The 24088-nt window shown below is 47.6% G+C and overlaps 9 protein-coding genes across 9 annotated transcripts; 4 read left to right on the top strand and 5 right to left on the bottom strand.

The window, feature by feature from the left end:
* Window positions 1-317: 317 nt before the first annotated feature.
* On the bottom strand, window positions 318-2017 carry CYP6 (Peptidyl-prolyl cis-trans isomerase cyp6). Its single transcript, XM_058499486.1, has 2 exons — window positions 1862-2017; window positions 318-1806 (listed from the first exon to the last, which is right to left on the bottom strand). Exon 2 carries the CDS (start codon window positions 1541-1543, stop codon window positions 485-487), a length of 1059 nt encoding a protein of 352 aa, XP_058350530.1. The 5' UTR covers window positions 1544-1806; window positions 1862-2017; the 3' UTR covers window positions 318-484.
* A 3583-nt stretch (window positions 2018-5600) lies between these two features.
* Window positions 5601-7178, top strand: ONS95_006048 (uncharacterized protein; the record flags this gene model as incomplete). Its single annotated transcript, XM_058499485.1, has 3 exons — window positions 5601-5846; window positions 5900-6001; window positions 6054-7178. 3 exons carry the CDS (start codon window positions 5601-5603, stop codon window positions 7176-7178), a joined length of 1473 nt encoding a protein of 490 aa, XP_058350529.1.
* A 2428-nt stretch (window positions 7179-9606) lies between these two features.
* ONS95_006047 (uncharacterized protein) lies at window positions 9607-10311 on the bottom strand (the record flags this gene model as incomplete). The annotated part of the gene is made up of 2 exons (XM_058499484.1): window positions 9607-10146; window positions 10303-10311. The coding sequence occupies 2 exons, from the start codon at window positions 10309-10311 to the stop codon at window positions 9607-9609; spliced, it is 549 nt and encodes a 182-aa protein (XP_058350528.1).
* Window positions 10312-11603: 1292 nt separating this feature from the next.
* ONS95_006046 (uncharacterized protein) lies at window positions 11604-14670 on the top strand. The gene is made up of 2 exons (XM_058499483.1): window positions 11604-13979; window positions 14233-14670. Exon 1 carries the CDS (start codon window positions 12329-12331, stop codon window positions 13814-13816), a length of 1488 nt encoding a protein of 495 aa, XP_058350527.1. The 5' UTR covers window positions 11604-12328; the 3' UTR covers window positions 13817-13979; window positions 14233-14670.
* Window positions 14671-14795: 125 nt separating this feature from the next.
* ONS95_006045 (uncharacterized protein) lies at window positions 14796-17172 on the bottom strand (the record flags this gene model as incomplete). Its single annotated transcript, XM_058499482.1, has 6 exons — window positions 14796-15239; window positions 15305-15965; window positions 16113-16319; window positions 16370-16544; window positions 16592-16640; window positions 16693-17172. 6 exons carry the CDS (start codon window positions 17170-17172, stop codon window positions 14796-14798), a joined length of 2016 nt encoding a protein of 671 aa, XP_058350526.1.
* A 646-nt stretch (window positions 17173-17818) lies between these two features.
* CPC2 (cross-pathway control WD-repeat protein cpc2) lies at window positions 17819-19127 on the bottom strand (the record flags this gene model as incomplete). The annotated part of the gene is made up of 4 exons (XM_058499481.1): window positions 17819-18244; window positions 18452-18769; window positions 18825-18942; window positions 19039-19127. 4 exons carry the CDS (start codon window positions 19125-19127, stop codon window positions 17819-17821), a joined length of 951 nt encoding a protein of 316 aa, XP_058350525.1.
* A 1253-nt stretch (window positions 19128-20380) lies between these two features.
* On the bottom strand, window positions 20381-20833 carry ONS95_006043 (uncharacterized protein; the record flags this gene model as incomplete). The annotated part of the gene is made up of 4 exons (XM_058499480.1): window positions 20381-20468; window positions 20527-20557; window positions 20682-20724; window positions 20810-20833. The coding sequence occupies 4 exons, from the start codon at window positions 20831-20833 to the stop codon at window positions 20381-20383; spliced, it is 186 nt and encodes a 61-aa protein (XP_058350524.1).
* Window positions 20834-21162: 329 nt separating this feature from the next.
* Window positions 21163-22161, top strand: ONS95_006042 (uncharacterized protein; the record flags this gene model as incomplete). Its single annotated transcript, XM_058499479.1, has 2 exons — window positions 21163-21451; window positions 21500-22161. The coding sequence occupies 2 exons, from the start codon at window positions 21163-21165 to the stop codon at window positions 22159-22161; spliced, it is 951 nt and encodes a 316-aa protein (XP_058350523.1).
* An 842-nt stretch (window positions 22162-23003) lies between these two features.
* Window positions 23004-23942, top strand: ONS95_006041 (uncharacterized protein; the record flags this gene model as incomplete). The annotated part of the gene is made up of 2 exons (XM_058499478.1): window positions 23004-23078; window positions 23304-23942. The coding sequence occupies 2 exons, from the start codon at window positions 23004-23006 to the stop codon at window positions 23940-23942; spliced, it is 714 nt and encodes a 237-aa protein (XP_058350522.1).
* Window positions 23943-24088: the final 146 nt, after the last annotated feature.

Here is a 24088-nt window from a genome sequence, read left to right as displayed (position 1 = left end):
ACATATTATGTGCCAACACTTGCCTAGTTTATTACTGGTAAATGCTTGCATTGTCTGTCTGTTATACCGGCACTTGCTTTAAAAATGCTGAATTGCTGGACTGTGCTGCCATGTACAAGTACAAGTTCCAATAGATGCATTTAAAATCTAGAGGCCGTCTTGCCAGCCTCTCTCACGAGAAGCCACTATTGAAGTGAAATTGTTGATCCAAACCTTAGCCCATCAAGTAGCGTGCACTTGACATTTACTCAAATTTCCGGTTCTTCGACTAGAACTTTGTTTGGCGAAGAAGATCACTGCTGTGGAGAATTAAAACGCCATGACCTACTGGGTTCTATCCGCCCAACTACTTCGATCAAACTGTACATGCGTGATGTGTCGCCAAAATAAAGCATGACATTGAATTTTGGGCTTAATTGCAGAACAACAATTGGGTTTACGATATTGCGGAGCTTTATTTTTATTTCATGCCATGCAAATATTCTTATCTTCGTCTGTAGCTATCATCTCTCTTCTCGCTCCGACTGCTTCCGCCACGACTATCATATCGATCACGATCTCGGTCTCGGCCTCCTCTATAGCTATCATCGCCTCTGCTTCCCCTCCGGTCGTACCCCTTATCCCTTTGCGGGCTTCTCGATCTACTTCTCTCCCTCGTATCCGCGCTAGACTTCCCTTCCCTTTCATGTCTCCTCCGCAGCTCGTCCTCATCGTACACCATGCCATATCTGTCTCTCCTCTCCCTACCTTCGACTTTATACTGCCTTCTCTTCTCCAGGCCACTGACACCACCGAATCCACCCCCGCCATGTCTCCGCTTCGAATTTGTAGCCGTCCGCCACGTATCGCTCAGTTTAGACACTGATTGCGAGAAATCGACATGGATACGGTGGTCGTCAATCAGAACGCCTTGCATCTTGAAATATGCTTGTTCGCAGGACGTCTGGTCCTCATATTCGATAAAGGAGTATTGAAGAGAGTCACCGGTGCGCTTGTCGCGGATGACTTCGCAGGAGAGGATCTTGCCGAACCGACTGAAGATCAACTCGAGATCCTCATCCGTTGTCACTGGGTTGAGCTTGCACACGAAAAGTACGTTTTCCGGTGGTTTAACCTCTGCGAATGGCAGATCTCCAACCATTTCCAGGGTCAGAGCTTGTGCTCTTGCCTCTCTCTCTCGTCGCTGCTTCTCTACTGCTTCGGGATCTAATTCATCGTCCAGCTTATCGTCCTCTCCAATCCGTACAGTAGCTAGTTGCGCCTTAGAAGGTAGAGGGCTCTCAGGTGGCTCCATAAGTCCTTTGGGATCATCGTAGGGGTCGTCCAGTATAACTGTATGCTTGATTCGTATATCCACCAATGGCCGACCCTTTTCGTCGCAAAACGCATCATTGATCTTCTCCAACGCATCAAATCCCTCCACAACTTTCCCAAATATCGCTGCCTTTCCATCCAAAAAGTCCAGGTCGTCGCCTAGAGTAATTATGAACTGGCTGCCAGCAAGTCTCTCCTCCGGATCCCTTGTCGATTGAGCCGTGGCCATGCTCACTGTCCCTCTCTCCGCATGCTTCAATTTGGGGTGGAAATTCGCTGGGAATGTCCGTTTCGCAGGCCCATCGACCACACCCCATATCGAGGAGCCGCCATCGCTGTCTTTGGAGAAGGGGCCTAGGGGGTCACCGGTCTGGAAGGAGAAGTTCTTCTGTACACTGTGGATCGGCGAGAAGTTGTAGTATTTGATCTTGCACAGCTTCAGGAAGCTAGGAGAGGGGAATAAGATCTTAGTATTGGTTTCTTCACGTATTTCTGTAGGGAGTTATTGGGTTGGTTGAGGGACGAGCCTGGAGTGGCAGGAGCTTACTTTTCGCAGAGCTTGGGGGAGTAGTCTGTGAGGAGGTCGATGACGATGTCGCCGGCCGAGGTTTCGAGGAGGACACTCATTGCTGTTGGCGGATCGAGGGCTACATGAAGAGTTTGAAGTTTCCTGGTTCTGTTGCGACTCGACGTCAATTGTGTGTAGTTAGTGAGGTCGTGATACTGTCCTGTTAAACTTTAAGCTTCGCTAGCGCCGAAGCTACAGTACTGTACTGTACCGCAACCACACCATACGAAGGATACCTCCTTCAGAACTTCTTGGCGCCTTTGACCACGATCATTTTCAGCCCAGATTAGCCATCTCATTTGATGTACTAAAATGCTTCAATAACTTCACTCGAAGATCTTCGTCAAGGACTTCCAATTGTCATGAACCACTCGGGTCGCACGTCTGACGGAAATCCGCTACTTATAAGCGCTTTCTGATTGTCATTAAGCACATCCGGATAACCTCAAACAGTGCTGAAAATGTTAGGACGAACTCGAAGAAATACTCGGCTTCATATCTGGCTGTCCACTCTTCGACTGAGATACATCAAAGCTATTCCAGCATCCTACTTCCGTGACCTTTATTCTATTCCAATTATCATCTCGAGTCTAGGAAACATTAGTTGCCTATATTTCACGTGTACTTACCAGGAATTTATGCCTTCAGCAGCAAGGCCCCGATCGCCATCAAGCTTCATCCCTGAGGGAATCTCCCGAGATCTGGGCGCCATGATCGGGCGTGTAGTTTCTCAGCAGGGTCATTTCTTCGGACGATGGAATGGTGCTACCTTAGGTGCTTGTTGACGGTCCTCTTCTCGGCCTGTAAAGGCCAGGGCCTCCTCATAGTGTCCTTTTTACACTTCTCGACGGCGTGCTACGTGCGATTCGTCACGTCCAACGATTGGTCGTGTCAACACCGCTCTTTTTCTGCTATCTGAAGAAGAGAATGGAATGTTCTCAAGCTCCCATTTCTGCGACCTGCTGCACTGAGGACTGAATGCTAATGTGTGTACAGATCTCCTGGACACAGCATACAGAATTTCCCCCACACCTCACGAGAGCCTGGTCAACGGAAGTTTAAAGACCAATAGATGTAAAGCTGTCTGAAGCTGACGGGTGGCTGCAGCTTGGCTGGTGAGAGAAAGATGTCTCCTTTGTCAGGGAGTAGCCAAGCCCAATAAATCTTGCAACTGTCCGTATATCCCACGTGTGCGCCACAGAATTTAAGATCTGACTGTGAGAGGAAGCTAGAGTTTAGATTCTTCAGGAGACGGGGAGACGATTCCGGCGTCCCCATGTCGTGTGTCTGTCCCTCACCCCATGCCCTGTTGCTCTGCCAATGCGATTCGCCCGCAGCTGCCACTGCAGTTCTGTATCACACAGGTAGACCAACATCTCTGGATTGACCGAGAAGACGCCGCATTTCTTATCTCCAAATCTTTCTCATAAGCATGATTTACAATCTCTCTCGATGAGGCAGTGGTATCAAGACATAGTTGTCCCATGCCCCTGATCTTGGATGTTTCCCATTGCTGTTCATGATAAATGCAAAGTATCTAACAAGATATGACCTGAGAGTGCCCTGTGTTCGTCCAAGTTGGGGCTGAATCGTAATTTAGGGAGCTTCGTAGACACCATGGCCTGCAATTGAAAGCGTTATTTTCAAACTGTCACACCGGCGTTGGTCTCGTGTTCAGTAGATGCATGTCGGTGAGATATTTCCTGTTGACTTTACATGACCTAAGTATGCCATCGTCCTGTCGTGCACAGCAAAGTTATGACAACATCCAACTCCAAAGAAATTATACATGCCAAATTTCAGGGAGGATGCAGCTGCTGTTCAGACTTCCCTGACACTGTATATGGTTTCGAGTGCCTTACTTCGAGGTGAACTTAAAAACACTTATCTGCAAGTGCCATCTGGCACATGACACACAGAGCCTAGTGGCTCAGTTCAAAAGGACTGGACTCCAGCGGGGCACTGACATGAACAGAGAAACTTCCTTTATATCCGTAGTACGTGGTACCTGGGGTGGCAGAAATCCACTACAGCTAGTACCGATGCAGAAATTCTGTAACAGGCCACCCCCTTACTCAATTTGACCCCCACAAACAGTGCAGTCAGCGAGAGTCGGTCCTCCACATTCTCGAAAGTCCAGAATCCAGAAACTTGCGGTGTTTTCCTTGCAGCCTGCATTGTGTCTGATTGGAATCGCTTATCGAGGTAGCTTTACTCCCACCAATGTCCTCCTGGCCACCGGACGACCGATCAGTATGCATCAGAGGTTCTACAGCATTAATTCGTGCTGAGACTTGGATCGCAAGTGTATCGGTGCTGCAAAATGGCTAGCTAGCTTCGCAACGTTCCAGACAAACACAAAGCAGATTGGCATCAGGACCGAGCTGATTGGTCGATCGTCCAAATGCGATAGAGCAAGGTTTGCTTGACAGGATCGAGTGTATGCTGTTAGATTGCGCTCTGGTTAGGGGCAGGTTTGACGTTCTGCACTCTGTGATCTAAGTTAAAGGACGAGAAGCGGTCAAGAACATAACCTGGAGCTTCCATCTATGGAGGAGATGGTCGTTTGGTTTAAATAGCATTCCTGGAACTCAGCAAGGCTCTCGGCCGTTCCTGTGTGCATAAGATATGCTGAATTGCATGCGTTGGAAGTCTCCTGCATATTTGCATCTTTTTCGGGGTGCTCTCGAATGTTTTCAAGTAGCATCATAGTTTTGCTTCAATCAGCATTTCGAGGTGCTTAGATGTGCTACATGCGTACGTTTGCTCCGTTGCACCATCACCGTTGGAACGAACAGTCTCTGTTGTGGTTGTTTGCTACCTCATGCCACTGGGCGACTTGTCAGTTTTCTGTCACATCACGTAACATTCTGCTTTGGCCAGAACGAACAAAATCTCCTCAGGACGAAATTCTCCGCAGGTGGGGGACGGCTGTCACTCTCAGAAAGAGGATGATGGCCAAGTTCGGTTTGTGGCATACTCACAATCCCAAAGCGGCGAAGATGTGCCAAGCTTCAGTTTCTGGCTGGTAGTTATTACTAGCAGGCTTACAGGTGCCATCCCCGGTCAGAAATTCGATATCTTTGTCCCCAAGGATGCCGAGTTTCATCAAACGAAACAGTCTCAAGATACCCAACACTTGAAATTCCACTCGACATGGGGTGTTTCCACAAGTCTCAGTCTATCCAGCGAGACTCAATATGTAGAGGTCTCGTCGAGACCCTGCAGCCAGGTTAGACAGGGCCAGTCTGCCAGATGTGCCGACACAAGGGTGGATCAGTGGCCTGATCGGTATTAGCCATGCAAAAAAATAATCCTAAGTGCTGCAGCTTCCCGTAGCATAAGAGAGAGTGCAAGGCTGGCATATCCGATGTCCCTTCTCCAAGTCTGTCATATCTTACTAGAATATTTATTTTACATCATCTTCTTGATCAACTAAAATTTAAGCAAACTTGTTAGAGGTGTCACAGGTATAATACCCTGCCTGCTTGCCTCTGGCCTATGATCTGGTCACTCCTCTGGCGACATTCCCTGGGTTGAAAACCAAGATCCTTCGCATCAACACACTCGTTTACCACACAGAAGTTGCTCTCTCCATTTCTCTTTCGTAGCTCAATGTTCCTCTAGGGCTTTAATAAAAGTCTGATAAGGTATGTATGCTGTATTTGACGGTCGTATGTATGTGTTCCTTGTGGGACTGACAATGCGTTTGGAATAGATGGTTCAAGTAGCTCCGCCGTACAGCGACTTCCAAGGAGAAGAGGATACTACTAGTTTTCGTCGATTCAACACAAGAGGACCCAGCTACCCCATCAGTCATGACCGCGAGTTTCCAGCGGTGGCAAGTCATGGAGTTTTTCCAGGAGCGCGAAGCCATCACCCATCACCTCACGAGTCTCGCACTGTCGGCCAGTCGCCTGAAAGTGAATCAAACTCACGCCCGAGAAGCAGAATTCCGGTTGCCGTCAGTCCTATGCACGACGCCTTGAATCTGAATCATTACTGATGAGCATACAGTGTGGTCGATGCCGGAAGAGGAAGATTCGGTGCAGTGGCGATGCCGGCGGTCCATGTTCAAACTGTAAAAATGCCGGCAATGACCAATGTCAGTTTCTGAGAGTAAGTACTCTGACATATCTGGATACACATATCGTGCTGACTTTGTCTGTAGGTTTCGTCAGAACCCGCTCAGATGAAAAACGAGTGTGCGACATACGACTTTGACTCTTCAGGTAGTGCAGCCTCCCGAATCAATTGCCGCACCGGAATGATACCCTTTGGGTCTCACTCTTTCGCCTCTCAGTCTGCTTCAATTCCTCTTGACAATTATCAGTACCGGAACAGTTCGTTGCCCTCATATCCCTACATGGTCAAACCATACTACCATATGTCATACGGTGATTTCAGTGAGGAGCCCGCAGATTATGGCCTTCAAGGACCGCTCATGGGAAATGATCATTTGAGCTTTTCTTCCAACTACATCGCCACATCGTCTTCTGGAAGAGGCTGGACACCAGCCCCAGCCCCAGGCTCACTCATGCCCAAGGCTCCCTTATTCATTGAGCAGTCCAACACACCCTACACTCACAATCAGCTGCCTTTCCACGGCTACCCCCTTCGAGGAAACATGAACTCCGAGTCGAAGCACGGTTCGGTGAATGGGATGAGCGCAACACTACCTCCGCCCCTAGTCAACACCAGTGTTGATCGCATGCTGCCTCCGGTCCCACCTTCGAGCAATCGCCAGACACAAATTGGTCCTTTCTTTCGATCATCTGACAGCCTTCCATCGGCGGCAACACTGCAATCACAATCACATTCATTCTCAGATTACAGCATGATTAGGGGCAACAAGAATAACAACGGCGAAACAGTCTCCGACAATTCTTCCATATCGACAGGCTATCTCCCGATGCCAAGTACAAGTCCGGAGCCCCTCTCTTCGTCGCATATGGCTTACGGATCACAGCCATCGATGTCTATGAGCCAGCAGAGGGACATGTATACACCGACTAGTACTGAGGGACTGTGCGCTAATGAGTCCTCGGGTGACTCTTCATACGGCCACGTCAGTGAAGGATCAAAGCGAGGTTCACACAGCAGCCAAAACTCGACTGGAGATGGATCTCATCCATCTCAGTCAAGTGGTGGCGGCCGTCTAGTCAACGACCGCGAGTATCATTATGTACCAACTGGAATCAATGCGAATGGCTACCCCTATCCCGTGCCGCCAATTCAACAACCAACCCCGGTATCTTCCCGCCCTTCGATCTCAGTCAGAGTAGACCAGGAGTAAAGGCCATATCTCTCTGTGCTACTTTCTCGTTCAACATGCATTTTCATTCTTACGGCATCCATTCGGTATTCAAAGTCCGCGATAGACGTTTACGACCGGTGTTTTGTTCATGGTCGAGTATGGCGTGTTTTGACCCCGGGAGGCGATTAGATGGGCAAGGACCAAAATCATTTCAAAAAATACGTGCAAAAAATTGTTGCTGAAGGTTATACAGTCCTTTTTCAGTTCTTTTAATTCTGCTGGCATGTAACATAAATGTATGGAGACGTTCATTATCACGGCGGAATTCTTTTAACGAAAACTCCCAAGGAAGCGGTTTGAATGGTAATGGTTGACGATGAAGGTGAGATGAGGTCAAAATTAGAAGTCTGGCCCTAGCTGGCTGTGACGAAATACATGGGAGAATAATTAGACCGTTGTCTTGATGAGCTCTCTGGAGTTAGGAGTCAATTCAATTCCTTATCATGATTTGCAATTTCCGCAATCTCCTCAGTCAAGTAAAACAGTCTCCTCAAGGCAGAGAGCAATTAATCACCTGCCTCGAGACCCGAAGACTTCTGTAACAATAGTGTTTCATGATTATATCTCGAGTTCTTCCATTACCCTAGCCATAAGCTTAGAGATAACTTGGATTATCCAAAGTCGTCCTTGCGTTGCTTGCATATAATGTTAACCTCTCAACATGGTCTGGCCAGTACTTTTTGCTGATGAAGCATGTCGTCTCAAGTGCCAAGCCTCGCTTACAGCTGTTTCAATAACTAGTGAGAAACCGCGGGGCTGAAATTCCACCCTCATCCAAATCTTTTTCCACCCCCCTCTCTAAGTCCTACCTACCTGTATCACAACTACCTTTTAATATAACACTTAGATATCTTAGGGAATTTAAGATTAATATATTTTAATTCAATTTAATAATTTGTTTTTATCTGTAGCGTTATATTAATAGAATTAATCTGATTTCTTTAGAACTTCAAATATTTGTTCCTTCAGCTTGCCTTACGCACAAACTACCTTAGGCTACCTCTTGAATTTTAAGCTGTAAATCCTGTGCAGCTTAATCAATTAATAACTTTACAACTAGATATTTAATTAAAACTAGGAAACTTGTAAGTTAGTTTATTAGTGTTCTAGTTTATTTCTATGAAGTTATAGTGTTTTATAATCGCTTTTCGTAGAGATACAGGTAGGTAGGTTTTCAGAGAGGGGGGGGGAAATCGATTTTGATGAGGGCGGGGCGAAGCCCGTGGTTTCTAACTAGTTATTGAAACTGCTGTAATATCTGGAAAGATAATACTTTCGTAGCATTGGAACAACAGCTCTCATCTTTCTTAGGTATCACAGCTAAAACCCCGCTGAATGTATTCGTCTTATCCACAACTCTCAATGGAATGTGCTCAGATACTGACTACTCTTCTCTACTATGCAATCTCAGCTAGAAAATACCCTTCCAGTCCTGCAGAGGTTCAGATCCGCTTCGGCCTCGGGTTACTTGGCCAAACGATTAGAACGCATACATAAGTAGCAAGAGAAATTATATTTGTTCATCGCAACTTCTCGGGTCCTACGATTGATTCATAAGGTTCATGACCAAGCCCCCCGCAAGTGGTGGGCTAGCACGTGCACCCCACCAAAATGGTACCTTAGAAAGCCTGTACACGCCATTCCCGCCTTGCTTGCTTTATATTGGCTGTAGAATATTGCTTAAAATTAGAAACGTGCCGCTCGCACACGAGGATATTTTTTGGAATGACGAGTAGCAAATAAGTGTTGAAGTTGGGTTTGAATACTGATATGTCTGAACTTGGCATGATAACTTCAAGGAGTATACTTCCGGGAAAGGGGGCGAAGGTCTCGTACAGGAATAACCTGGCACGTTGAATGTTGAGCTCTTGTTCCCAGTGGAGATACTTGGAAGGAAGGAAGAATACGAGCCACTCTTGAATCTCAAGGAGTTCTTGTGAGTTGGCATTAACCTCTCCAACTTTACGTAACTCTCCGAGCTCTGCAAAGCAGAGAAGCGCAAGCATCAGCATTGACTACACCAGCACTCAGAAACAACTCATAATTTCGATCTCGACAGAAAAGCCTCTACAGTCGTAAAAATAAACAGGAAGGAGTGCTGGACAGAAGAAGACCTTGAAGCAACCCCTTCTGCCCCTTCTTCTCCTTGAAATGAGGTTTTGGAATGATCACGCTTACATTGTGCCTTAAGTCACCCGTCGATGTCATTTCAGCGAGGAAGCATGGTCACAAATCTGATATTCATAATGACTTTGATCCAAGAGGAATGAGTCGAGTTCCAGATGAATTTTTACATTATCCGCCGATTCCACCCAAATCAACTTTCCCAGTATTTGAATTCTCCTCCATGAACAATTAGACACTGCCACTCAAAGCTCTACAAGCTATGTGATACTAGTCTCAATTACTATTCCAACGCTGGCAGTTGATGCCAATTAACCATGATCCCACCTTCTCCATTGACAGTCACAATTGAGTACTTGCCCGGTATTTTGATTTGATTCACAATCGCCTCAATTCCATGTGCGTACAGTAGGATGGCGTCTTCCGGGGTGCATCTTTCGAAGTTGATCATCTTCAGTGCGTCGATTATGTCAACCAAAAGAGCGTAGTCCACAAAGTATGGTCCATGGACTTCGTCGATGATCCACTGGAAATCGCCCAAGACGACATTGTGTTCATCCATCATCGTTTCCAAGTACTGCCTATCTGTTGGAGGCTGGCTATCGTCCAAGCTGATTTCCTCACCCGCCAGAACGGCATCCAAAACCTGTTCGTCGTGATTGGGGAGACTTGGGTATGGTTGAGAATCATCTTTCGGTGTATTTGTCATCTGATATCCGGCCGAGTTGGTCGATTCCAATGTTGGGACAGATGATAAGAAGACTTGGTTGTCATGATCATCAATGTATCTGTCGTTTGGAGTGGTAATGGCAGAGCTAGGATCCTAGTGAGCACTTGTCAGCATCTCCACTGGCATTAAACAAAGGATGACTGGGAGGAGATCTGAGTCCATGAGTTTGATTCTAGAAACCCAAGCCTCTACGATAGAGGCCAACGAGTAGAGCTGATGCCAGGGACTGGTAATTCGGGAAAGACCTACAGTGCTCATATTGAGGTAGTGGTCACGCACGTTTTCAGATGGTGATTCGAGGTTGTCTGAGGCTCAGAGATGACTTGGTGTACGTATTGAATGAGAAATTTTTGACTCTCCTCGAAACATCTTGCCGTTTATATACTCGAGAAGGTCCTGTTCTGGATGTCGATAAAATGCACTCGAAACCCACATACACCTTATGTCCGCCATCATTTCTACACTTCGAGAAAGCAAACTTCAAGATCTCGTAGCCAAGAGTCTGGGATCGTGAAGACAGAATCCCAGAACTGAGATCCTAGAATTGAGATCTGGAAAATCGTTGCGCGAACACCCCGCCAAGGCTAGACGGTTCGCCAATTGAGCGAATCAGAAGCGAGAATCAGCGGGTTTTGTTGGTGGCTTGTTGACTCCCACACCACAATACTATCCTTGCAGAGCATGGTACAAGCAGACGAAGCTCTCAGTGTCTGAGCCTGTCTGAGAAGACTTGACACTACTGCGCTCTTTGCATGTCCAGGGACTAGCTGCATTCTCGCTCTTTTCGAAGGTGCAGTACCACTTTAACAAACTTCCGTCTGGGCAGAATCTACTGCATCTTTGGCATACCAAGCATTTTAGCCGCATTCAAGCCTTGTAAGGATGGGAAGAAAAGACAAGGATTGAACCCAAGGATGTTTAGAGAGGACAAGGATCGAATTCAAGGATGTCTGGGCGTTAAAGCAGGGCAAAGAAGGGTTGCCGGACCCCAGCAGCATTGATCATCTTTTGGGAATCCGTACGCAGCGTACAGAGATGGACAGGAACAAATTTCAGGGGTGGGTCCAGAATGAACCAGGAATGGTGCAAGGATATTTCCAGGAAGGATCAAGGATTACTTGAAGTCTAGCGATACCACTGAAAGACCGTAAAGCTGTCAGGATACTCGGTAAGGGCGGCTATTTTTGACAAGGTACACACAGATCTGCCACCTTCACTCCAGAATTTGTAAATCAAGAGCTCTAAATGTGTTTCCCTGTAGACAAGGATGCTTGCGTGTTGAGGAGACAGACAGACAGAAAGATGAAATCTTAGTTCCTGGATTCTGATTCTTGAATTCGCCGCTGAAAGTGCGAAGGACTGGGATTGAAGACAATCAACGTCCTAATATGTCTGACCTGAAGCGAGGGAAAAGGCCCAGTCACTGTCTTTTGTGATTTTGGCTTACTCCAAAATTGCGAGACTCTACCATGCCTTGAGCATCGTGGAGCCAGAGAAAGGAATAAATTGGTGCCGACAGACTCTAATTCTTCGCTCATCCGCAAAGATCATTCACAACAAGAATCACAACCTCATCAGTACAGCGAAGGGAAGTTCTTGGCATAATCCCGACTATTTGTCCGGGTCAGAACTCCATGATGCATTCCAGCCAATGCACTTCGACGTCTACCCCTCCCTCGTTGGATTAAGCGCCCGTGGTGGTATTTCTGGCCTTCCGTCGACCAACATCTTTGCTGTTTGCTTGAAATTTTCAGGGTCCATGGGATCCCCGATTCTTTGTAACCTTTCCATGCCCTGAAAGCAGGAATACCTAGGCAGGTACCTGTGCTGTGATAAGATCACGTGTATCACCCGTGACTTTACTCTTTTTCGATGTCCATCACTAGGTAGAAGTTGACAATGTTAGGCAGGCACATGATTAGGGGACTTTTCTGGCGCAATCAGCCATCGAGCCTAAAGCTGCTTAACGGCTTGATCACGGCAAACCTGGCTGGGTCAGAGTCGAAGCATGTGGATGCTTTTCAGTCTTCCCCAAAGCGCGGGGTAATTCACCGAAGATCCCCCACCTGAGCCGTCCCTGCCTCGCTTTGGCGCGCACAGTCTCCATTCTTCTTCATCAGAAGAGCGGGAAGAATGATACAAATATTCATTAATCAGTCGCGGGCCGACAGGCAGATTCAATATCCTCCACATTTAACCGATCTCTCCAACTTTTGATCTGTGAAGAGATTTTGAGTTGTTTGTATTTTCGCAGCTCTCCGAACCTGGACACATCATGCCATTTTCCTTCCAAGATATTCCAGCATTCAAAAGCAAGCCACATATTATCGTACTGACAGATATTTGCAACGAGCCCGACGATGCAGAGTCTCTCACGCGGTTTTTGCTTTATGCCAATGAGTTCCACGTCGATGGACTCGTTGCTACAACCTCTTTTTGGCAACAGAACTCAACACACAAAGAGCAGATCCATCAGATCCTCAATGCTTATGCATCCGTTGAGGCACACCTGAATGTTCATGTTCCTCCTACTCGTCAGTACCCGGCAACTGATACGCTGCGCCAGTTGGTTCGTGAGGGGATCTCAGAATACGGAATGACCGGAGCACGTGGGCCACTGAACGAAGGCACGGAGCTCCTCATCTCAGCTGTGGACGCAATAACTGAGATAGAGGGTCACATTTGGATTCTGATCTGGGGTGGTGCCAATGTTCTTGCCCAAGCTCTTCTCGAAGTACAAAAATCGAGATCAGAAGCTGAAGTTGCAGAATTTACAGCCAAGCTTCGAGTGTATGCCATTTCAGACCAAGACGACGCTGGCCCTTGGATCAGGTTAAATTTCCCCGGGATATTCTACATCGCCTCTGTTCATGGTTGGAATGCCTATGGTCTCGCTGCATGGACGGGTATTTCTGGAGAAACATATTATCATTTCAACCCAGGAGGACCGGATACCAGTCTCGTTACATCAGAATGGCTGAAGAAGTACATACAGATTGGCCCTTATGGCAAAGAAGCATACCCAAATCCAGTCTTTATTCCCGAAGGCGATACTCCGACCTTTCTAAGTCTCATCCAAAATGGACTTACAGATCCCTGTCAGCCTGAATGGGGTGGGTGGGGAGGTCGGTATAACCTCTCTGATCTCACTGGTATGAGTGGAAATAGACACTACGGTGATGTTGCTGATTTGGTTCGTGGTCAGGATGGAAACATGCACATCGGAAGTCAGGCGACAATTTGGCGTTGGAGGCATGCATACCAAGGTGACTTTGCAGCACGTATGCAATGGACACTCAGCAATGAATTCAAGAACGCAAATCACGCTCCCGTCGTGGTTCTTAACGGAGACTCAGGACTCGATGCTTTGCACATCAAGGCTGGGTTTGGCCAAAAAGTCTACCTCGATGCTTCGCAGAGTTGGGATCCAGATTCTTCTGATTCCCTGAGCTTTAAGTGGCTACATTATAGGGAACCATCCGCCACGCAGTGGACAGTCGGCTTTCAGGTACCAGAGCTTCAACTCCAAGATGAATCTAGTGGGAAGAGGAAGTTTGAAAAGATCTCTGTTCAAATTCCGGGCAGGGACGAAGGAATTGCATTCCCATTGAACCCAGAGAAAGTGCACAGATGGGGAGCACAAACATATCATCTGATCCTAGAGGTAGTGGATGATGCAATATTTCCGATGCGAGCGTACAGGAGAGTGTTGATAGAAGTAGCGGATCAAGTACCTGAAAAAAATGGAACCGTTCCTGGTTAGCGCCGCCAGCAATCAATAACAACATCTATTTAAAGTTCTGTTGTTCATGATACTATAGATTCTGAGTGCTATTTGTTGCTATCTATGCCTGACATAACACAACTATACTACCTTAGTCCAGGTAATGTGTCATGTAAAAGGTCAAAACCGGCTCGTTCCTTCAGTAAGCATAATACCCTTCATTAGTTCACAACTCGATGTCCTGATTACCCACCACTTGTATTTTTATGCTTCCGAGTGCTACATAGGAGCAGAGATGCAGCGCATCCACAGCTTTCTCAAGCTGGAAAGTGTGCGTGATTAGTTTGTTAGGATTCAGCACTCCTCCGCTCTCCTTCCTACTCATTCTTTACACATGCCGCTCGGATATGTTTGGCGCCGTAGTGTACCACGGCATCTCAATAATGTTATTGCAGAGCAAGCCTCCCATTACCCAGCCAATTTCGTCTCTGGAAAGTCCAACATGGCATGCTGTGCAGATTTGCGGTATCTGTTTCGCCAACAATGCCTCCTGGTCCCATGACCCGATGATCCTGGCAGTACTATTTTACGCCGGAAAACTCATTACTTATCATGAGCAGAGGAAGGAGTTCTTGGAAGGCTTGTAATCGCTCGTGACAAACAGTGATTTTCCCGATGAACGACGCTGTTGATGAGATGATGGCATTCTGGACATTGGACAGTGGGGGAGCCAAGCGTAGAACGAAAAAATGTGCTCAGCGAAGCGAACCAATGTGTAATTTGAAGGTCAGGTCGTCGGGAAACTGGGTGACAAGTTGGCTCAGACCTTCTTTGATTTGAGAAGCTGTTGTTGTGCTACAGTGGGCAGATTAAGGGGTTCGGCTCCATAAGCGAAAGCGCCCGTGCACGTCAACAGTCACACAAATCGATGGGCAGCAGGCCTCCGAGATGAAGATTCAAAGGTGATATTTCTTTTAATTGCTGTGTTGCACCGTACGCTACTAGAAAATAGAACAGACTATCCAAACACTTCCATCATAAAGTGATACTCAATGTAACTCTTGTCCTCCCTGGCCCTCCTCGTCAAAATCTGGCATCGATCCGCAAGCTCATATCCAATCGGTGGCGCACCACAGAAAAAGACACCCACCTTCCTCTTCTTGATATGGATGCCCTTTTTGCTCATCTCCTTGTACCACTCAAGCATGCTCTCATAATGCTCATCCATGATTTTCGCCAGGTCAGGCCGTCCAAAGTGCGTCTTGTTCAGCAGACCAGTGAGAGGCGATGCGGGATGTTCTTCTGTCCGATGACATTCGAGTAGAAAACGAAATATGTGAGTTGAGAGATTCTTACGCTTTTGCGTGACGTGGGTGAAGATGTTGACGTCGAGGTGGGGATGTGGGTCGTGTTCGTGCAGGCTCGCTGATCTTGATACTTGGTTTAAGAGGTCGGAGAACCACTGATGACCTGTTAGTATTTATCTTGATCTATTGTTAAGAATCAAGTAGCGGGATTGATACTTACTAGAAGGTAATTTCTGTCCTTAACAATCCAGTGGAAGTCTACTCTCCTGAATCGACCCTTCCGATATCCGACTGGTCCCTTCTCGTTTTCTTCCGAATTCGCGTCAGAGTGGCCATGGGTATGTAAATGTTCATCTCTGGCTTGCATGTCTGCCAGGATCCCACTGAAGGGAGTGACACCAATTCCGCTTCCAAGAACGATTGCTTGATCGAAGTCGTAGAATCGTTGGGCAGGTGCTCCAAAGGGGCCATCCACACCAATTTGTATCTGTGATGGTCCATCCTTTGCAAAATCTCGGAGCTTCGAAGTCCAATCCCCATCCGTCTTGATGTGAAGTTGCATCTCATTGCCGATACACGTAGATACTGTGAAGGGATGCCACTGAAATATTGATATCTTAGGGACTTGAAGGAAGACGTATTGACCAGCTTTATATGGCCACCATCGATAGTTCGGTACTGTGACTGTTATCGCAACAGTGTCGGCATCCAGAATCTCAATCTTTGCTGGCATATGAAGGAATCCGTTCACGATTCGAGTCCCTCGCTCGATCAACACCAGGAGAGTTGGCAGAGCCAGCCAATAACCCAGCATCGGAAATTGGAGAAACGCCTTTGTTCCATGAGCGCAGAGGAGACCGATGATTGGGAACATGAGAAGACTGGGGAGTTTGAGAGTTAGTGTTGTCTCTTCAACGAATAATGAAAGTTCAAGAACTAGCTCAGGATATTTCCTGAGCTGGAGAGCGCCACAAAACACCCCAGCACATCGATCTCAAATGGAAACAGGGATAATAGAGAATACTCACTGGCCAAGCTGGAAAATCTCATAGCTCTTCTTCCTGACCATAGGCATACTTAGCAGAGCCAAGACATAGAAGAGGCCGAGAGCAGTAATGCCAGTCCAACCAGGAATGGTAGCAACAAAGCCTCGGTATGGTTTAGGAACAGCATCCGGGCCAAGTACAGCTGCTACGTTATCTTGCTGGGCTGGTCTACTGCCATACAGGAAGGACCTATAATTTTGGTCAGACAAAAATTCCAAGTTGTGCGCTATGAGCCATACCCAGTTAAATGTCCAATGGCATGTAATGAGGCAAAACCAATGGCCACAATGCTTAGTATTATATGGAAGCTCTGTGATAGATCCCAATTGATAAACCGTGACAAGTAGTATGATTTCCTAGCGAACGTGGAGATGTATCTGGACATAGAAAGGATAAGGAAGAATAAAGTAGGATCTACTTTGTCAGTTGATGGAATGGAATCATGAGCGGACGCGACTTACACAGAATTCCGGCCGAAGTCTTCGCCATTACTACACCCCATCCGAATGCCTGAATACAATCGTCAGATATACTTAGACGAAGTTTATTCTGAGAGACTCACATGTCTGTACTGCATTTGTGTAACGTACTTCACGCATTGCCATGTTCCGAATGCGATTTGCATGCCTACTACCATTCCAACAAACAACACCTCAGGCCCTCGAACAGACCACCAAGCCCGGATTTTCCTCCCAATACCCATTTCCTTCATGAATTCTTTGTGCTCATCTTCGGCTTTCTTGTCGGGTTCCATGGAAGGGACCTTCCATCCTCTGACAATATTCGCGAAATCATCGCGACCAATTTGATTCTTGTCCGTTCCAATCACACTCCTGAGGAACGCGTGTCGGCGGTGCATTTGCGCCTCATCTTTTTCCTTGTAGTGAAGATTATGGGGTTTGGCTTCGGGCGCAAGTTCTTTGTGAACTTGATCGAGTTTGAATTCTACCTCGTCGTATTCAATGTGGCCATTGTTGTTCTTGTCGAGGTCGTTGATGAATGCAGTTATTTCCTTTTCTGACAGAAAATTGTCTTCAGCCATTTCTGGGTGAGATGAGATAAGCGTAAAGATGTCTGAGCTGCCAGCAACAGGCGCGGCGACAACATGATCATATATTTATCCCATGTTGTTGAGCCCAGTACTTGGCTCGGCTACGTAGGCCCAGTCTGTCCAAGGCTGAAAGTCTTGAACGCAGATTGCATATTGGCTTGGCCTATCATCAGGCCACAAGTGAGTGGTAGCTCGAAATAGTGTTGATCCGGAGGTTTAGTCCTGCGGTAGTTGCGTTGGTTGTTCGTGCTAAGAACAAAGTTCAAGCCAGAAGAATCTCTCCACGTTAACTCCGAAGACTCTTTAAACGTCATCCCCACGTGCCCAGACTTGAGCCAAGCCCTCTCCACGAATCCAGACTTTTCAGCCAAGGGAACAAGATAACGGAAGGATATTGATGCTGACCTTGCCGAGACGACTATAGGAGCTGAGAACGTCTCCACGACACGGTGAGCCATTGATTCGTCCTTTCACAATGCTAACATCAAGTACGATCATTTTTTTGATTTCTATTTTTGACTGAGCTCATGTTCATGATGCCAAGTTCTGGAGTACAACCTGCCAAATGGCAAATATTCGCAAAAGCCCACGATGTCTCCCAACCGTGACCCCCGTACCATGCAATCAATCAAACTCCCTACGCTCTCGACATAACACCCCAAGCGCGAATGATGTTGTCGGTGTAACCGGCGAACAAAGTCTGTCCATCTCCGCTCCATGCCAAGCTGACACACTCTGGTTCTCTGCTCTTCTTGCCAACGGCCTGGAACTCTGGCTTCAACTCATCAACCTTGCTCTTCTTCTCCAAGTCGAAGATGATGATGCTGCTGGAGGTGGCGGCGCAGAGCCAGTATCTGTTGGGGGAGAAAACAAGGGCGTGGATCTCATCACCGGCGTTCAAGGAGTAAAGGTGCTTCGACTCGTTCAAGTCCCAGAGCATGGTAGTTCCGTCCTTGCCACCTGAAGCGCAAAGAGATCCGTCAGGAGAGATGGTAACGGTGTTGATGTAACCGGTGTGTCCGATATGGTCGGTTTGTAGTCTGCAGGAAGAGAGCTCCCAAACCTGATCATACGAGGTTAGCTAGATCTTTATGACAGATATGTGCGCTTCGAATAAGGATGCGCTAGATTCTTTTATCAGAGCATATGGTGAGGTTTGTCTCATGGCCTGGTCTCCCAGGCTCTGAAGTAGCAAATACTTTTTAAGTTGCGTAGCATCATATGAATCTCGCACATCCTTATTTGGATCGCTGAAGGGAATATTCCTTACCTTAACGAGCTTGTCCCATCCACTGCTGACAATAACTGGGTTTTGGGGGTTAGGGCTGAATCGAACGCAAGAAACCCAATCGGCGTGTCCCTTCTCGGTGATAGTGAACTTGCAGTCACCGAGAGTGTTCCAGAGCTTGATTGTGCGGTCGCGGGATCCAGAAACGATTTGTCTGTTGTCGGCGGAGAAAGAGACAGAGAGAACATCGTTGGTGTGTCCGACAAATCGGCGGGTGGTGGTACCGGTGGAAAGCTCCCACAGGCGGAGAGTCTTATCCCAAGAGGCAGAGAGAGCGTAGGCGCCGTCAGAGGAGATGACCTGAAGAAATAGTCTCAGTAAAAGCGTCTGCCGTCCATTCTGTCCCACCACTTACAACATCCGACACAATGTGGCTGTGACCGTGAAGAGATCGCTTTGGGTATCCGTAGGAGCTCTCGTCACGGGTAAGGTTCCATTGAATGAGGGTCTTGTCGCGAGATCCGGAGAGCAAGCTGTGTTTTGTTAGAATTAAAGCTGTTGATTATGGTGATTGGAATTTAAGAAATGGTGGAAATTTGAAGCTGGGGATTTCGCGGGGGTTCACTGACAGGTTTGGATTCTCGAGCGAGGTTGCGAGGGACGTAACCCATCCGGTGTGGCCCTCAAGGGTGCCCTTGAGAATGAGTTGCTCGGTCATCTTGAGGGATTCTGTGGTCGTTGCTCAATCGAAGTTGCGACGAGGAGGTTGAAGAAGAGTATCTTGAGAATTACGGGCTGTGGGATTAAGCGAACGGGGCAAATGGCGCTAGTGTGGACTGCGGCGGAAAGTTAAAGCGGCAACTGATTCGACCCCCAAATAGCTGACTGTTTATGAAACTGCACTGCTTAATTCTTTAGTGAAATGGTGATATGAAAGTTCCTCAATCGTAAAAGATAACTGGAGTGTATGAAAGGAGTGTCCCTGGGGTGCTCGCTTTAGTCGGTATACGGAGACCAAAGGAATCGAGAATACAAGTCAGTCTTATGCCGCATGGAGAACTTTCAATTGCAAGAAGGGAATGTACAGAACTTTACATATGTACGCAGACAAGATGAGCCGATGCATTCTGGTAGATCAATTCGGAAAAGACGTCTTTGTCCGGCCACAATCTGTAGAATTGGTCCTGCTTTGACTCGAAATTACACCCCGATGGTCTGAGCTGTTTTGGAGACACAGGCACAAGTAACGCGTATGGTTTGGAGCATCTGGATGAGCTCTCCGGCCATAAGCTAAACATGAGAAACGGAAAGTATGCTACTCTGATGGGCCAGTTCTGACCCCGAGGTAATCTAACGCCACAGAATATTCAGATTTCAAGCTATACAATGAGATGCTGTTATGACTAGTTTATCCTTAATACCACGGAGCAGGTCTTTCGCCCTCCATTGGGTCCAAAGTTGAAGAGGACCTTGTCGAGGATATCAGATGTGAAGCAATACAGCTCATGAAAATCGATACCTGCGCAAAGACATAGAAAAACCATATCCAGCTACCTGCTAGGCCTAGGCCGTAACAAGTGCTCGTAGAGTCCCTAAAGGAAGGAAGAATTTGAGTCAACATACCTTGCCAATATGATTTGTTCCCTCACTGATTTCTCGAAGACTTTCCGTGGAAGTAAAACAATTTCTCATCCACTGTCACCTAACTTGCCCTAGCTTAAGAACATAGAAGTTCGCAGCAGCCCTTCACCTCATCAGAATTAGACTCTGCACGACGGCAGCAATTCCAAATAATTATTCGGAAATAGCCGGGCTCAGAAACGGGATGCATTGCCAGAGGTCCGTCGATGTTGGTAATTTACAGCTTGATATCCCTCTATACCCCGCAATCATCCCCTCCATGAATCTCAATCCTATTCATGCTTCCTCTCACAATCTTGCCCATTGACCCATCTATCACTTCAATCCAATCTATGCCGCGGCATTGGCTGCTCTCTGGTCCTCCAATTTCGAGTAGTATGCGTCTCGCTTGGCGACCGCTGGGACGTGATATCCGTACCTAAATGCCTTGTTAGCTGCTATATATTCAAGAAGATTTTAGAGCTTGCGACTCATACCAGAAGGCGTATCCGAACGATGTTCCGAGACCTATTTCAATGATCAGTCCGTGTTCTTCCGTATTGCCAATTAAACAGCCCTAATGCCCCAAGACCCCCGAAATCCAAACCAACACACGTCCATAATTCCAGTCCATCAATCGTATATTACTCACCGAAAGCGACGCTGAGATCAAGGACGAGGCCCCTTCGGAGCATCTGAATTAGAAGTCAGTCGATGATCTCGGAGCCTCCAGGAGCTGCAGATTGATCCAGCAGCTTTCCGAGCGTGCACATTACTTACTCCGGTAATTGGTCTGATTGCCATTTCGTAGGATTGGTGAACTCTTGGGGGAAAGCTCTCAATTGTGTTTCTTGCTCGTATGTCTTTCAAAGGAGCTCTCGACTGAGGTTGGAGATCGCATGATTTGGTTCGGCACTAATATCCACGTGACTGTGCACTGACCACTCTGCAGGAGCAGTCGATTCACTCCAGCTCGAGACCTGAAGGCGCGAACCATGAATTGCGACAAGGAGGAAATCTGGAAGTGAATTTCAACGCTAGGACTTACAACCTGGGGCTGTGGAGTATGGAAAGCATCGAGTTCTTCCTCTGAGGTCTTTGCGTCAACCACACCAATTCTACTATTTTCGACGATGGCGCCCATCTCCCCCATCTCCATCTCAAAGAAGCGATCCTCCCCCTCTCAGAGCGATGATAGTGTCTCAGAAGAACCAACCTCGAAGAGGAGACGGGTAGAGATTAGCATGCCTGGAAAACCTCCGCCAGAAGAACACTTCGACGCAAAAGCACAGAGCATCACAATGTTCGATGACGATCCACACCAGCTGTTATCGCGCTCAGTTGCCTTGGCCTTGGAGCATGTTGGTTTTACAGGCGCTTCTCCAGAAGCACTGGAAGCCTTTTGTTCTGAAGTCGATGTCTGTTAGTGTATCGAACTGCTAGCAGTGTCTATATACTGACTCTCTTTAGATGCGGAGCATTTCCTTTCCAAGGTTACGTCCTCGATGCTCAATGCTCGACGGTCCCTTCCAACCCCTCTAGACTTTAAATACGCCCTCTCCGAGTTCGACATCCCAATGGCATCAATAGAACCTCATCTCAAGCCACCCATACCTAAAGACAAGTTGCTGATACAGCTCGAGCCTGCGCCTCCTACAGAACTAATTCCGCCTGCCTTGGAGAATCTGTTGGGAGATGCCCTAAGTGGTGAATCAGACAAGAAGTTGAAACCATATATCCCAACTCGGTTCCCCTCATTTCCCAGTAAACACACGTATAAGTGGACGGATAAGGAAAACGGGCGCCAGACAGATCCAAGGAGGGTCAGAGAGGAGGCTGCCAAGGTTGCTAGGCAGAGCGAGGAAGCGCTGCGGCGGTTGACGAAGGTGGCCAAGGCAGGGAAAGAGAAAGACGTGAAGAAGGCAGCGAGCAAAGACCCAAAGAGCAAAGAGAGACATGAGATGTGGGAAAGGACAATGGGGAAGCTGGTAACGAGCGAGGTGCAAGCATCAGCCAGAGAAAGCGTGGACGACAATGACCGAGGTCTGATCGTCAATGCAGACCGGAGTTTCTACAGGAAAGGGGCTGTCGTGAAGAAGAAGCATACTCCAGTGGTACTGGAGGGGCTATGACATATGAACTTTTGCTTTGGAGTTGGGCTTTGGATGCATGAAAGCACGGCGTTCGGGACCATCGATTCCAAGGGGGTATTGCATTTGCATCGGAGCCAAATGCGCCAGAGCTGGATTGGGCCAGCGGAGACTGTTGTAATATTTTGTATGTTTCTACTCAAGTCGTAGAAAGTGACTTGAAATGGGCGAGGGCCCATTGTAACATCAAACATTTGCAACTCCATTGCCATGTGATAAGTAAAATTACCAAAACAGCAAACTTGACCACGAGGCTGCCCGACTCCGAAACTCCCCAGAAAGACCTAGATTCTGAGCAACATAACAATTCATACACGCGTCCCTTTCTTTTTGCCCTCCCAAGCAGTGGTCTCAACCATAAAAGTTCCCCGCCGATCCGCACACCTAGTTCATCGCCAGTCAGCCTCATTCCATGTCATCACATTTCAGCCTCCCTTCCCACCTGCTGCTCACCACCAAAACAGCACCTCAAGCTTCCACGTGCAAACTCACCGTCTAAACAACCTCTCCACAGGCCAACACCTCGTAACACTCTCCCTCGTAACGGGTTTCTCCACCTCGCATTCATACTGCAACATTTCCAGCAACTCACAGCCTTTCAAGTCACCGTGGAAATCTTTACGTGCTTTGCCTCGCGCATTGATCTGTGAGCGAAGGGGGAGTTCTGAAGCCGGGAAGACTTCGACGAAGGGTGCCATGATTGTGGTGGATTGTGATTGAGGAGGTGTGGTCTTGGGAGCATCGAATTTGTGTTTGAATTGAGACGGGTTGAAAAGTTGAGGAGGGAAAGCGAAGTGACCGGCGATGGGGAGAAGATGGCAACGATGATATCATCCACTGAGGTCCACGGCGCGAGACTATTGAGAGAGATAGCTGCTGAAGAAGGGAGTTTGGAAGATGTAAGTCTACCAATTTGTTTTCAAATTCTCTCACCCTCTGATCAACCTCCGTTTCCTGAAAGGTCACATGAAAGTCACATGCATATCCCATTCTACCTTACCTATAGGTAGGTAGGTAGGTACCTATCTCAGGTACCTATCTACTTCCAATCACCTACCTACTTCCCTCACTTGCTTATATTCTCCTATCTACCCATCTCGATATCTTGCTTACACCAGTCTCAGCTCCTCAAAAACCTCCGCGCAGCCCTCATCCCCAACCTGTCCCGGACTGGGATACCAGACCTCGACTCTATCTGGCAAACCCACGGCGGCAAACTCTCCATCACAGGCCGTACCCTCCCTCTCCTCCACCACATCCTGATCCACCTGGTTTCCCCATCTCACCTCAATGGAACCATCGCACTGGTAGACCTCACAGGACGCTTCTCGCCATCACACCTCCTGAACCAATCATCAACCTCCTCATCCTCAAAACCACAACCAGGAAATCAACACCCCGAAGAAAAATTCCTTCAAAAAGCTGATCTCCAACACATCCACGTCTTCCGTCCCACTAAATCGAACCTCGCCGCCACACTCGCCAGCATAGAATCGTACATGCTCTACGGCTCGCACCGCAGTCACGGCCGGGAATGGCTTGGTGTTATTGTGAATGGTGGCGTTGGCGGAGATATCAATTTAGGATGGAGGGGATGGCTGAGGGTTGAAAGGGAGAGCGTAGGGAAATTTGGCGAGGGAGTTAGTGTTGAGGAGGTATTTTGGGGGGAAAGAGGACGGAGGGCGGAGGTTGTTGACCAGAGGGGTTGGAGAGCTGTGGATGTTAGTGCCGGTGGTGGGAGAGGTGGGTTTGTGTGGCGGTGATGAAGGAAAGATGAATGCTGCTATGAGTTTTGAGGTATCGAGAGCATGTGTGGAGCTTTGACGAAGGAGTTACCATACTGATGGTGATCCAGCTGGCTAGTGTTTGCTACCTATCGAGAAGTATTGGAGTCACGCCACAACTTCGA

The sequence above is a fragment of the Cadophora gregata genome, assembly GCF_030347475.1.
Source record: "Cadophora gregata isolate MNR1 chromosome Unknown scaffold_17, whole genome shotgun sequence".
Taxonomy (NCBI): domain Eukaryota; kingdom Fungi; phylum Ascomycota; class Leotiomycetes; order Helotiales; family Ploettnerulaceae; genus Cadophora; species Cadophora gregata.
Note: the sequence above shows the minus strand (reverse complement) of the source record. Positions and strands in the feature narration are given on the sequence as shown.

Bases quoted from the DNA above. Each gene is read 5' to 3' on its own strand.
- CYP6 (XM_058499486.1), bottom strand. From the start codon at position 1,543: ATGGCCACGGCTCAATCGACAAGGGATCCGGAGGAGAGACTTGCTGGC.
- ONS95_006046 (XM_058499483.1), top strand. From the start codon at position 12,329: ATGCCATTTTCCTTCCAAGATATTCCAGCATTCAAAAGCAAGCCACAT.